Consider the following 13,811-nt stretch of genomic DNA (forward strand, 5'->3'; position numbering starts at 1 on the left):
TGCCTTAAAAATGTTACAAACACGATACATACCAATTTGTTCACATTGAGGGCTTGTTGTCCATTCTCCACTGTTCTGACAAGTTATTGTTGCAGATCCATCAATTTTATACCCAGCATTACAAGTGTATGTGACAACATTGTTGGTTATTGGAGTGTATGGCCCAGAATTTGGTGTAAAACTTGCCATGTTGCTAATGCTGGAAGGATTTGGACAAACTACAAACAACAAATTATGACATGATTTTTTGCAGTCATTTGTTTTCATTTAGGATTAACCATTGCCATGAAATGTTACAATTAATATATCATACATACCAATTTGTTGACATTGAGGGGTAGTTGTCCATTCCCCACTGTTCTGACACGATATTGTTGCAAATCCATTAGTTTCATAACCAGCATTACAAGTGTATGTGACCACATTGTTGGTTATTGGAGTGTATAGTCCAGAATTTGGTGTGAAACTTGCCATGTTGCTAATACTGGAAGGATTTGGACAAACTATAAACAACAATTTATAAGACAATTTTTGGCAGCTGTTTATTTTGAAACAATTAACCTGTGCCTTAAAAATGTTACAAACACTATACATACCAATTTGTTCACATTGAGGGCTAGTTGTCCATTCTCCACTGTTCTGACAAGTTATTGTTGCAATTCCATCAATTTTATACCCAGCATTACAAGTGTATGTGACAACATTGTTGGTTATTGGAGTGTATGGTCCAGAATTTGGTGTAAAACTTGCCATGTTGCTAATGCTAGAAGGATTTGGACAAACTACAAACAACAATTCATACATGATTTCTTACAGTCGTTTGTTTTATTTAACAGTGAACCACTGCAATGGAAATGATGCAATCAATATATATACCAATTTGTTCACATTGAGGGCTAGTTGACCATTCTCCACTGTTCTGACAAGTTATTGTTGCATATCCATCAATTTTGTATCCAGCATTACAAGTGTATGTGACAACATTGTTGGTTATTGGAGTGTATGGCCCAGAATTTGGTGTGAAACTTGCCATGTTGCTAATGCTGGAAGGATTTGGACAAACTACAAACAACAATTTATACAACAATTTTTGGCAGCTGTTTATTTTGAAATCAATTAACCTGTGTCTTAAAAATGCAACAAACACTCTTCATACCAATTTGTTCACATTGAGGGCTTGTTGTCCATTCTCCACTGTTCTGACAAGTTATTGTTGCAGATCCATCAATTTTATACCCAGCATTACAAGTGTATGTGACAAGATTGTTGGTTATTGGAGTGTATGGCCCAGAATTTGGTGTAAAACTTGCCATGTTGCTAATGCTGGAAGGATTTGGACAAACTACAAATAACAAATTATGACATGATTTTTTGCAGCCATTTGTTTTCATTTACGATTAACCATTGCCATGAAATGTTACAATTAATATATGATACATACCAATTTGTTGACATTGAGGGGTAGTTGTCCATTCCCCACTGTTCTGACACGATATTGTTGCAAATCCATTAGTTTCATAACCAGCATTACAAGTGTATGTGACCACATTGTTGGTTATTGGAGTGTATGGTCCAGAATTTGGTGTGAAACTTGCCATGTTGCTAATACTGGAAGGATTTGGACAAACTACAAACAACAATTTAAAAGACAATTTTTGGCAGCTGTTTATTTTGAAACAATTAACCTGTGCCTTAAAAATGTTACAAACACTATACATACCAATTTGTTCACATTGAGGGCTAGTTGTCCATTCTCCACTGTTCTGACAAGTTATTGTTGCAATTCCATCAATTTTATACCCAGCATTACAAGTGTATGTGACAACATTGTTGGTTATTGGAGTGTATGGTCCAGAATTTGGTGTAAAACTTGCCATGTTGCTAATGCTGGAAGGATTTGGACAAACTACAAACAACAATTCATACATGATTTCTTACAGCCGTTTGTTTTATTTAACAGTGAACCACTGCAATGGAAATGATGCAATCAATATACATACCAATTTGTTCACATTGAGGGCTAGTTGACCATTCTCCATTGTTCTGACAAGTTATTGTTGCATATCCATCAATTTTGTATCCAGCATTACAAGTGTATGTGACAACATTGTTGGTTATTGGAGTGTATGGTCCAGAATTTGGTGTGAAACTTGCCATGTTGCTAATGCTGGAAGGATTTGGACAAACTACAAACAACAATTTATACAACAATTTTTGGCAGCTGTTTATTTTGAAATCAATTAACCTGTGTCTTAAAAATGTAACAAACACTCTTTATACCAATTTGTTCACATTGAGGGCTAGCTGTCCATTCTCCACTGTTCTGACAAGTTATTGTTGCAGATCCATCAATTTTATACCCAGCATTACAAGTGTATGTGACAACATTGTTGGTTATTGGAGTGTATGGCCCAGAATTTGGTGTAAAACTTGCCATGTTGCTAATGCTGGAAGGATTTGGACAAACTACAAATAACAAATTATGACATGATTTTTTGCAGTCATTTGTTTTCATTTACGATTAACCATTGCCATGAAATGTTACAATTAATATATGATACATACCAATTTGTTGACATTGAGGGCTAGTTGTCCATTCTCCACTGTTCTGACAAGTTATTGTTGCAATTCCATCAATTTTATACCCAGCATTACAAGTGTATGTGACAACATTGTTGGTTATTGGAGTGTATGGTCCAGAATTTGGTGTAAAACTTGCCATGTTGCTAATGCTGGAAGGATTTGGACAAACTACAAACAACAATTCATACATGATTTCTTACAGTCGTTTGTTTTATTTAACAGTGAACCACTGCAATGGAAATGATGCAATCAATATACATACCAATTTGTTCACATTGAGGGCTAGTTGACCATTCTCCATTGTTCTGACAAGTTATTGTTGCATATCCATCAATTTTGTATCCAGCATTACAAGTGTATGTGACAACATTGTTGGTTATTGGAGTGTATGGTCCAGAATTTGGTGTGAAACTTGCCATGTTGCTAATGCTGGAAGGATTTGGACAAACTACAAACAACAATTTATACAACAATTTTTGGCAGCTGTTTATTTTGAAATCAATTAACCTGTGTCTTAAAAATGTAACAAACACTCTTCATACCAATTTGTTCACATTGAGGGCTAGCTGTCCATTCTCCACTGTTCTGACAAGTTATTGTTGCAGATCCATCAATTTTATACCCAGCATTACAAGTGTATGTGACAACATTGTTGGTTATTGGAGTGTATGGTCCAGAATTTGGTGTAAAACTTGCCATGTTGCTAATGCTGGAAGTATTTGGACAAACTACAAACAACAATTTATAACATGATTTCATGCAGTCAATTGTTTTAATTTACAAATAACCATTGCAATAAAAATGTTATGTTCCACATACATACCAATCTGTTCACATTGAGGGCTAGTTGTCCATTCTCCACTGTTCTGACAAGTTATTGTTGCAGATCCATCAATTTTATACCCAGCATTACAAGTGTATGTGACAACATTGTTGGTTATTGGAGTGTATGGTCCAGAATTTGGTGTAAAACTTGCCATGTTGCTAATACTGGAAGGATTTGGACAAACTACAAACAACAAATTATGACATGATTTTTTGCAGTCATTTGTTTTCATTTACGATTAACCATTGCCATGAAATGTTACAATTAATATATGATACATACCAATTTGTTGACATTGAGGGGTAGTTGTCCATTCCCCACTGTTCTGACACGATATTGTTGCAAATCCATTAGTTTCATAACCAGCATTACAAGTGTATGTGACCACATTGTTGGTTATTGGAGTGTATGGTCCAGAATTTGGTGTGAAACTTGCCATGTTGCTAATGCTGGAAGGATTTGGACAAACTACAAACAACAATTTATACAACAATTTTTGGCAGCTGTTTATTTTGAAATCAATTAACCTGTGTCTTAAAAATGTAACAAACACTCTTTATACCAATTTGTTCACATTGAGGGCTAGCTGTCCATTCTCCACTGTTCTGACAAGTTATTGTTGCAGATCCATCAATTTTATACCCAGCATTACAAGTGTATGTGACAACATTGTTGGTTATTGGAGTGTATGGTCCAGAATTTGGTGTAAAACTTGCCATGTTGCTAATGCTGGAAGGATTTGGACAAACTACAAACAACAATTCATACATGATTTCTTACAGTCGTTTGTTTTATTTAACAGTGAACCTCTGCAATGGAAATGATGCAATCAATATACATACCAATTTGTTCACATTGAGGGCTAGTTGACCATTCTCCATTGTTCTGACAAGTTATTGTTGCATATCCATCAATTTTGTATCCAGCATTACAAGTGTATGTGACAACATTGTTGGTTATTGGAGGGTATGGCCCAGAATTTGGTGTAAAACTTGCCATGTTGCTAATGCTGGAAGGATTTGGACAAACTACAAATAACAAATTATGACATGATTTTTTGCAGTCATTTGTTTTCATTTACGATTAACCATTGCCATGAAATGTTACAATTAATATATGATACATACCAATTTGTTGACATTGAGGGCTAGTTGTCCATTCTCCACTGTTCTGACAAGTTATTGTTGCAATTCCATCAATTTTATACCCAGCATTACAAGTGTATGTGACAACATTGTTGGTTATTGGAGTGTATGGTCCAGAATTTGGTGTAAAACTTGCCATGTTGCTAATGCTGGAAGGATTTGGACAAACTACAAACAACAATTCATACATGATTTCTTACAGTCGTTTGTTTTATTTAACAGTGAACCACTGCAATGGAAATGATGCAATCAATATACATACCAATTTGTTCACATTGAGGGCTAGTTGACCATTCTCCATTGTTCTGACAAGTTATTGTTGCATATCCATCAATTTTGTATCCAGCATTACAAGTGTATGTGACAACATTGTTGGTTATTGGAGTGTATGGTCCAGAATTTGGTGTGAAACTTGCCATGTTGCTAATGCTGGAAGGATTTGGACAAACTACAAACAACAATTTATACAACAATTTTTGGCAGCTGTTTATTTTGAAATCAATTAACCTGTGTCTTAAAAATGTAACAAACACTCTTCATACCAATTTGTTCACATTGAGGGCTAGCTGTCCATTCTCCACTGTTCTGACAAGTTATTGTTGCAGATCCATCAATTTTATACCCAGCATTACAAGTGTATGTGACAACATTGTTGGTTATTGGAGTGTATGGTCCAGAATTTGGTGTAAAACTTGCCATGTTGCTAATGCTGGAAGTATTTGGACAAACTACAAACAACAATTTATAACATGATTTCATGCAGTCAATTGTTTTAATTTACAAATAACCATTGCAATAAAAATGTTATGTTCCACATACATACCAATCTGTTCACATTGAGGGCTAGTTGTCCATTCTCCACTGTTCTGACAAGTTATTGTTGCAGATCCATCAATTTTATACCCAGCATTACAAGTGTATGTGACAACATTGTTGGTTATTGGAGTGTATGGTCCAGAATTTGGTGTAAAACTTGCCATGTTGCTAATACTGGAAGGATTTGGACAAACTACAAACAACAAATTATGACATGATTTTTTGCAGTCATTTGTTTTCATTTACGATTAACCATTGCCATGAAATGTTACAATTAATATATGATACATACCAATTTGTTGACATTGAGGGGTAGTTGTCCATTCCCCACTGTTCTGACACGATATTGTTGCAAATCCATTAGTTTCATAACCAGCATTACAAGTGTATGTGACCACATTGTTGGTTATTGGAGTGTATGGTCCAGAATTTGGTGTGAAACTTGCCATGTTGCTAATGCTGGAAGGATTTGGACAAACTACAAACAACAATTTATACAACAATTTTTGGCAGCTGTTTATTTTGAAATCAATTAACCTGTGTCTTAAAAATGTAACAAACACTCTTTATACCAATTTGTTCACATTGAGGGCTAGCTGTCCATTCTCCACTGTTCTGACAAGTTATTGTTGCAGATCCATCAATTTTATACCCAGCATTACAAGTGTATGTGACAACATTGTTGGTTATTGGAGTGTATGGTCCAGAATTTGGTGTAAAACTTGCCATGTTGCTAATGCTGGAAGGATTTGGACAAACTACAAACAACAATTCATACATGATTTCTTACAGTCGTTTGTTTTATTTAACAGTGAACCTCTGCAATGGAAATGATGCAATCAATATACATACCAATTTGTTCACATTGAGGGCTAGTTGACCATTCTCCATTGTTCTGACAAGTTATTGTTGCATATCCATCAATTTTGTATCCAGCATTACAAGTGTATGTGACAACATTGTTGGTTATTGGAGTGTATGGCCCAGAATTTGGTGTAAAACTTGCCATGTTGCTAATGCTGGAAGGATTTGGACAAACTACAAATAACAAATTATGACATGATTTTTTGCAGTCATTTGTTTTCATTTACGATTAACCATTGCCATGAAATGTTACAATTAATATATGATACATACCAATTTGTTGACATTGAGGGCTAGTTGTCCATTCTCCACTGTTCTGACAAGTTATTGTTGCAATTCCATCAATTTTATACCCAGCATTACAAGTGTATGTGACAACATTGTTGGTTATTGGAGTGTATGGTCCAGAATTTGGTGTAAAACTTGCCATGTTGCTAATGCTGGAAGGATTTGGACAAACTACAAACAACAATTCATACATGATTTCTTACAGTCGTTTGTTTTATTTAACAGTGAACCACTGCAATGGAAATGATGCAATCAATATACATACCAATTTGTTCACATTGAGGGCTAGTTGACCATTCTCCATTGTTCTGACAAGTTATTGTTGCATATCCATCAATTTTGTATCCAGCATTACAAGTGTATGTGACAACATTGTTGGTTATTGGAGTGTATGGTCCAGAATTTGGTGTGAAACTTGCCATGTTGCTAATGCTGGAAGGATTTGGACAAACTACAAACAACAATTTATACAACAATTTTTGGCAGCTGTTTATTTTGAAATCAATTAACCTGTGTCTTAAAAATGTAACAAACACTCTTCATACCAATTTGTTCACATTGAGGGCTAGCTGTCCATTCTCCACTGTTCTGACAAGTTATTGTTGCAGATCCATCAATTTTATACCCAGCATTACAAGTGTATGTGACAACATTGTTGGTTATTGGAGTGTATGGTCCAGAATTTGGTGTAAAACTTGCCATGTTGCTAATGCTGGAAGTATTTGGACAAACTACAAACAACAATTTATAACATGATTTCATGCAGTCAATTGTTTTAATTTACAAATAACCATTGCAATAAAAATGTTATGTTCCACATACATACCAATCTGTTCACATTGAGGGCTAGTTGTCCATTCTCCACTGTTCTGACAAGTTATTGTTGCAGATCCATCAATTTTATACCCAGCATTACAAGTGTATGTGACAACATTGTTGGTTATTGGAGTGTATGGTCCAGAATTTGGTGTAAAACTTGCCATGTTGCTAATACTGGAAGGATTTGGACAAACTACAAACAACAAATTATGACATGATTTTTTGCAGTCATTTGTTTTCATTTACGATTAACCATTGCCATGAAATGTTACAATTAATATATGATACATACCAATTTGTTGACATTGAGGGGTAGTTGTCCATTCCCCACTGTTCTGACACGATATTGTTGCAAATCCATTAGTTTCATAACCAGCATTACAAGTGTATGTGACCACATTGTTGGTTATTGGAGTGTATGGTCCAGAATTTGGTGTGAAACTTGCCATGTTGCTAATACTGGAAGGATTTGGACAAACTACAAACAACAATTTATAAGACAATTTTTGGCAGCTGTTTATTTTGAAATCAATTAACCTGTGCCTTAAAAATGTTACAAACACTATACATACCAATTTGTTCACATTGAGGGCTAGTTGTCCATTCTCCACTGTTCTGACAAGTTATTGTTGCAGATCCATCAATTTTATACCCAGCATTACAAGTGTATGTGACAACATTGTTGGTTATTGGAGTGTATGGTCCAGAATTTGGTATAAAACTTGCCATGTTGCTAATGCTGGAAGGATTTGGACAAACTACAAACAACAAATTATACATGATTTCTTACAGTCTTTTGTTTTATTTAACAGTGAACCACTGCAATGGAAATGATGCAATCAATATACATACCAATTTGTTCACATTGAGGGCTAGTTGACCATTCTCCACTGTTCTGACAAGTTATTGTTGCAGATCCATCAATTTTGTATCCAGCATTACAAGTGTATGTGACAACATTGTTGGTTATTGGAGTGTATGGTCCAGAATTTGGTGCAAAACTTGCCATGCTGCTAATGCTGGAAGGATTTGGACAAACTACAAACAACAATTTATAACATGATTTCATGCAGTCAAATTGTTTTAATTTACAAATAACTATTGCAATAAAAATGTTATGTTCCACATACATACCAATTTGTTCACATTGAGGGCTAGTTGACCATTCTCCACTGTTCTGACAAGTTATTGTTGCAGATCCATCAATTTTGTATCCAGCATTACAAGTGTATGTGACAACATTGTTGGTTATTGGAGTGTATGGTCCAGAATTTGGTGTGAAACTTGCCATGTTGCTAATGCTGGAAGGATTTGGACAAACTACCAAAAAACAATTTATGACACAATTTCTTACTGCTGTTTATTTTGTAATCAATTAACAAGTGCCTTGAAAATGTTACAGTTATTCTACATACCAATTTGTTCACATTTTGGGCTAGTTGTCCATGCTCCACTGTTCTGACAAGTTATTGTTGCAGATCCATCAATTTTATAACCGGCATTACAAGTGTATGTGACAACATTGTTGGTTATTGGAGTGTATGGTCCCGAATTTGGTGTAAAACTCACCATGTTGCTAATGCTGGAAGGATTTGGACATACTATAATTCATGAAATGATTTAGAATTCTTTGTCATTGTTATTTGCAACAAACAAGTATATATAACTGCTAGTCTGCTACAATATATATACATACCAATCTGTTGACATTTTGGGCTATTTGTCCATTCTCCGCTGTTTTGACAAGTTATTGTTGCAGATCCATCAATTTTATACCCAGCATTACAAGTGTATGTGACAACATTGTTGGATATCGGAGTGTATGGTCCAGAATTTGGTGTAAAACTTGCCATGTTGCTAATGCTGGAAGGATTTGGACATACTACAAACATCAAGTTTTTAAAGAGTATCCTTAGGTTGGTCTGTATTTACTATACTAATTTTGTCACATGATGTTGCTATCGTTGATAATCCATGATATTTTTGCATTTGAAAATGCAAGTTTGGAGAATAATATACACATACCTATCTGTTGACATTGAGGGCTTGGCGTCCAATGGCCTTTTGACAAGTTATTGTACTGACAAGTTATTGTTGCTGATCCAACAAGTTTGTACCCAGCAATACATGTGTAAGTGACAATGTTGTTGACCGCAGTACTGTATGGTCCGGTACTTGGTGTGTAGCCAGCCATGTTGAACACACTGACTGGAATTGGACATCTTATGCCTGCAATGGGTAAACTTAGTTGGTTATAATCATCTTTTGGTGGTGAAATAATGAAAACTAGTGTTAAATCCCAGAAAAAAGAAAACAAACCAATTTTCGTTCAGATTATCTGTAGTAAAAGAATGCCATTCTTTTTTTGCTGATGTACAGATGAATCTTTTACTTGATAATGCATTCAATTCGAAAGGGTTCATAAACCCTATATTCACAATAGATGTTATAAATAATATGATTTTTTAGCAAATCTTTTTTACATCAGTTTTTTTAGACAGCGGGTAGATTAAATGTGTTTGAAAAAGGTACGGAAACCAGGAGGCTTTACAAATTACAATTAACAACTTTGTACCTATAAAAAGTTTCTGTGAGAAAAAAAAAATAACAAAAGTGCAATGAAAATAGGTGTAATACTACAAAATACACCTGTTCGAATGTGGTTTATTTCAATGAATTGTCCGACTTGGATTTTAATAGAATTTTTAAAAAAAGAATGGAACAAGAATATTACAGTAAAAATTTAATTTGTTTGATCACTGGACTTGTTGCAATACACAATTCATCTCTTACAGAGGCGAGCAATCGTTTTCATGCCCACATTTCTTCAGGCACAGTGAGACGTTAATCGTAAAGAGATAAAGTAATAATCGGAAATTCATATTTTTGCACTTATGTCTGCTCGGCGCAAACGCGGTTCCCCATTAACACACCGGGATTTTTTGCAGCCAACCAAATTGGTTGCCTATTTAAATAGATAGAGCCAAAGTATTTTTAAAACACAAGTAGTCCAACCCATTGTTACGCGATAGAGCCGCATGGACGCCATTTTGTGTCCAAATTAATACAGCAGGTATAGGAAAAAACACATAAATTGTCTGATTTTTACAAACTGGTGGGCTTTAACGCGAATTTGATAGGCCAAATCGAACAAAGCTTTTGAGTTGTAACATTTGAGCGTGATAATGTTCGCTGAACGCAAATACTTACAGTTCACATGTAAATTAAGCGGCCAAAGTTACATGAAAAGCAGCAATTTAGCTTTTAATATTACGTTGAAACGTTAGAACCCGAAATTTTCATTCATTTTGGCGAATCAAATTCGCGTCTAAGCTCTCCATGTTGTAAAAAAACAATTAATGTGTTATTTTGCCTTACTCACTGTATCATTTTGGACTCAAAATGGCTCCATAGGCTGTATCGCGCAACAATAGGTTGGACAACTTGTGTTTTATATAAACTTTGGATGGAGCTATTAACCCCTACGGAAGACCCACAATTTAGCTAATTTTCGATAGATAGCGTAAACAGCTGAATTATTTATTTAGCGGCCAAAGAGGGAATGAGTTGGAAAATAAGTTTTTGAGAATTTTAAATAAGTAACTAGGTTATTTTGCGAGTTTGATTAAATTTTAAATGTTAATACCTTACCCCGACCCTAATAGGTATGGTGTTAGTACACTTTCTTGAAAAAAATAAAAACTGCTAGAGCTACTTCGATGAAGAATAAGCTTTTGTAATAAAATGATTTTAGAACTATTTTTAAACTTCGTCCCTGTTCTCAAAGGCGAACTTTGTTTGTTTCATTTTGCCTGTCTGGTAACGCGCTCAGCTGATTTCGAGCGCTCATGTATCGCACGAAAGAGCGCGGTACAGCATTCTGTCTGTTTTTTGTGCATCCTTGAAGCTAAGCTGGGCCAAAACGGATTGTAAACCTACTCAAAACGGGTTTTTGGCAAGAAAAATTTTGTTCATGTTGCAAAAATTAATAGTTGCATATCATTTACCTCAAATTGGAATACTTATCATATCACGACTGTTACTCGAGTTTTTTTTTTAATATTGTAATGAAGTTTTCACTCAACCATTGTTTGTTTATTGTACCTAGCACATGAGACTAAATAGTATGCAAGTATGAATGTTAGTGAATGCCACATAAGCATGCCACCAATATGAACTACGGCATCTCAAATATGTCTGGTTGCGAACGTAAAAACCATGTTCACTAGTAAAATAGTAATTAATTTAGACAAAACTTTTTTCCGACCTCGAAATATGTAACAATATACTTCAGTGGTGATTTATGGTAACTGACAGCTGTTTTGAGCTAAAAGTGACGTCGATTCATTTGATACGCAACGAATATCATAGTACGAACGGAACAGGCCGCAAAATTAGGCTACGTTGGGAGCAACAAACGGGTCTTAAACGCTCATTTGAAAATTATCATTTTTGCAACACTTATCGGCATTTTGCCATTTTATGGGTTGAGACTTTTCTAAAGCGTCAAAAACGTAGAAACAAATATCCACTAAAAATTACGACGGCTTGCGAGCTATCAGATGTCAGTCGTTTAGCGTAGTCTTTAATGCAGACTTTTTGACATTCTTGCAAATTAATGCATCGAATGAAGTTCTAAACTCGAAAATATACTATATTAAGTTATATGACTAACGGCAGCCATTGGAGTTTTTTGGAAGAGTTTTTTGCTGAAACACGTACGCAGGTGCGTAGCCTATGGTTTTAACCATCAGAAAATAAACTTGACTTTCTAAATCTAACCATTGGTCGATAAACTTGAATATTTGCAATAAACAAATCACAAAAAATAACCTTTTATGGTACATGAAGGTGCTAGTGTCCAACCCAATTCTGTACAAGTAATTGTAGCGGAACCGCTTAATACATATCCAGCAGCACAGGTGTAGGTGGCAGTGATTCCTATGCAATAAGGACCGAAAGCCGGCACAACTTCTGCCATGTTGTTAACGTTGGGAGGATTGGAACAAGCTGCGAACAAAATAGTAAACATTTCTTTTTCAATAATGTTTTCAAATCTACCATTGTTAAGTTGTTAACTTAACCTACAGCGCTTAATTTACAACAAAAGTAAATAATCCTACATAATAATGTGTGTATGCATATTTAAATCCCGAAAACCACTCGTACCTCCAGAAACAACAGCTTTTGGGCATTCCAACTGGTCAGTACCTACAAAATAGAAATAGTGAGTGATACTGTAAATCATAAAAATATATTGTATTATACTGTAAACAAAGATGTACATCCTGTCCGGAAAAAGACATGAACTTTAAAACTTAACAAACAAGTATTACCTTTAGCTTTGCAATTAAACAGAAACAAAACAATAAACTTCACAATCCACGGGCGGCACATTGCTGCCTTGCCTGCTTTCTTTATAGTGACTAAAAACTTTACACACAGGGTGTTTATGTATACACTCCTGGTTGGGCCTCATCTTGTCATAAACGCTGATTTCAAGGGGTAATGTGAGTCATTCAAGTCAGCCAAAGGTTGATTTTTGGATGACGTTCTGAGTGATGCTGTCAACTATGTCATCGTTTTCTTGACAAAACCAAAAATTTATACACACATAAAGCTTTTTTCGTTTCACAACCAACTTTGTTTTGGGCTGAAGATTTCAAACAGGATCAAAGTTAAATTTGAATCTTATGACTTTGAACTTTTGAATATTTAACTTGCGTGGTTGATATTTCAGATTGTGTTTCGTATTTCCTCCATTATAGAACCACGTTTTCCTGGTGTTAGATAACAACGCACGTGCGGTGGACATATCAGGTTTTAGTTGAAAGCGCTCGAAACAATAGACTATTCTACATGTCTAAAGTATTTAAGTATTTTTTTCACTGAACAGGTTTAAAATCATTCCGTTCTGTGGGGCGTGGAAAAGAAAAATAACCTTTCCAAAGCTAACTGCTAATCGCTCAGAAATTATATGAGTCATATTTAAACCAACACTCACTGTAAATGACGCCATTCGAAGGCAGGGCAGTTATAGGTGTCATCGATGCCATCACCTGTTACCAAATTAGCACTCCACAACCGACTGTGTTCAATCATTTTGATAGGTAGTCACGACAGTACGTTTAGGGTTGAGCTAAAATACAACTGATTGACAGTTAGGTTAATAGCGGAGATGCACAATAAGAGACCGGCGGGCCAAATTGCTAACCCAATTGGTTGAACTTAACAGATGTGACAGTAAAGTACGTACAGTCACCATGACTACGAACACTTTGTGCAATAATCTCGCGAAAAAATATAATGATGCAATAAATTAAATCAGCTCACACTCAACCAAATGTTTTAACTTACTTTTGATACATTGTTAATAATACTAGCAATAAATGAAACAAATAACGATGGTACATTCAACACCGGTTGAGAATCAGTGGCGTAAAGGGCCACTTTGTATTTTGTTCTCTGTT

At 35.2% G+C, this 13,811-nt stretch overlaps 3 protein-coding genes across 3 annotated transcripts; all 3 read right to left on the minus strand.

The window, feature by feature from the left end:
- Positions 1-40: 40 nt before the first annotated feature.
- On the minus strand, positions 41-2,884 carry LOC145213243 (C4b-binding protein alpha chain-like). The gene is made up of 8 exons (XM_080081475.1): positions 2,846-2,884; positions 2,566-2,608; positions 2,281-2,466; positions 1,442-1,627; positions 877-1,062; positions 597-782; positions 318-503; positions 41-75 (listed from the first exon to the last, which is right to left on the minus strand). Exons 1-8 carry the CDS (start codon positions 2,882-2,884, stop codon positions 41-43), a joined length of 1,047 nt encoding a protein of 348 aa, XP_079937601.1.
- Positions 2,885-3,081: 197 nt separating this feature from the next.
- Positions 3,082-4,855, minus strand: LOC145213244 (beta-2-glycoprotein 1-like). Its single transcript, XM_080081476.1, has 6 exons — positions 4,817-4,855; positions 4,537-4,579; positions 4,252-4,437; positions 3,972-4,157; positions 3,407-3,592; positions 3,082-3,311 (listed from the first exon to the last, which is right to left on the minus strand). Exons 1-6 carry the CDS (start codon positions 4,853-4,855, stop codon positions 3,082-3,084), a joined length of 870 nt encoding a protein of 289 aa, XP_079937602.1.
- A 197-nt stretch (positions 4,856-5,052) lies between these two features.
- On the minus strand, positions 5,053-13,443 carry LOC145213245 (C4b-binding protein alpha chain-like). The gene is made up of 11 exons (XM_080081478.1): positions 13,346-13,443; positions 12,511-12,578; positions 12,208-12,351; positions 9,367-9,570; positions 9,128-9,223; positions 8,757-8,942; positions 8,194-8,379; positions 7,068-7,253; positions 5,943-6,128; positions 5,378-5,563; positions 5,053-5,282 (listed from the first exon to the last, which is right to left on the minus strand). The coding sequence occupies exons 1-11, from the start codon at positions 13,441-13,443 to the stop codon at positions 5,053-5,055; spliced, it is 1,770 nt and encodes a 589-aa protein (XP_079937604.1).
- Positions 13,444-13,811: the final 368 nt, after the last annotated feature.

This window comes from Phallusia mammillata, chromosome 2 (assembly GCF_965637545.1).
Source record: "Phallusia mammillata chromosome 2, kaPhaMamm4.hap1.1, whole genome shotgun sequence".
In the NCBI taxonomy this organism is placed as follows: Eukaryota; Metazoa; Chordata; class Ascidiacea; order Phlebobranchia; family Ascidiidae; genus Phallusia; species Phallusia mammillata.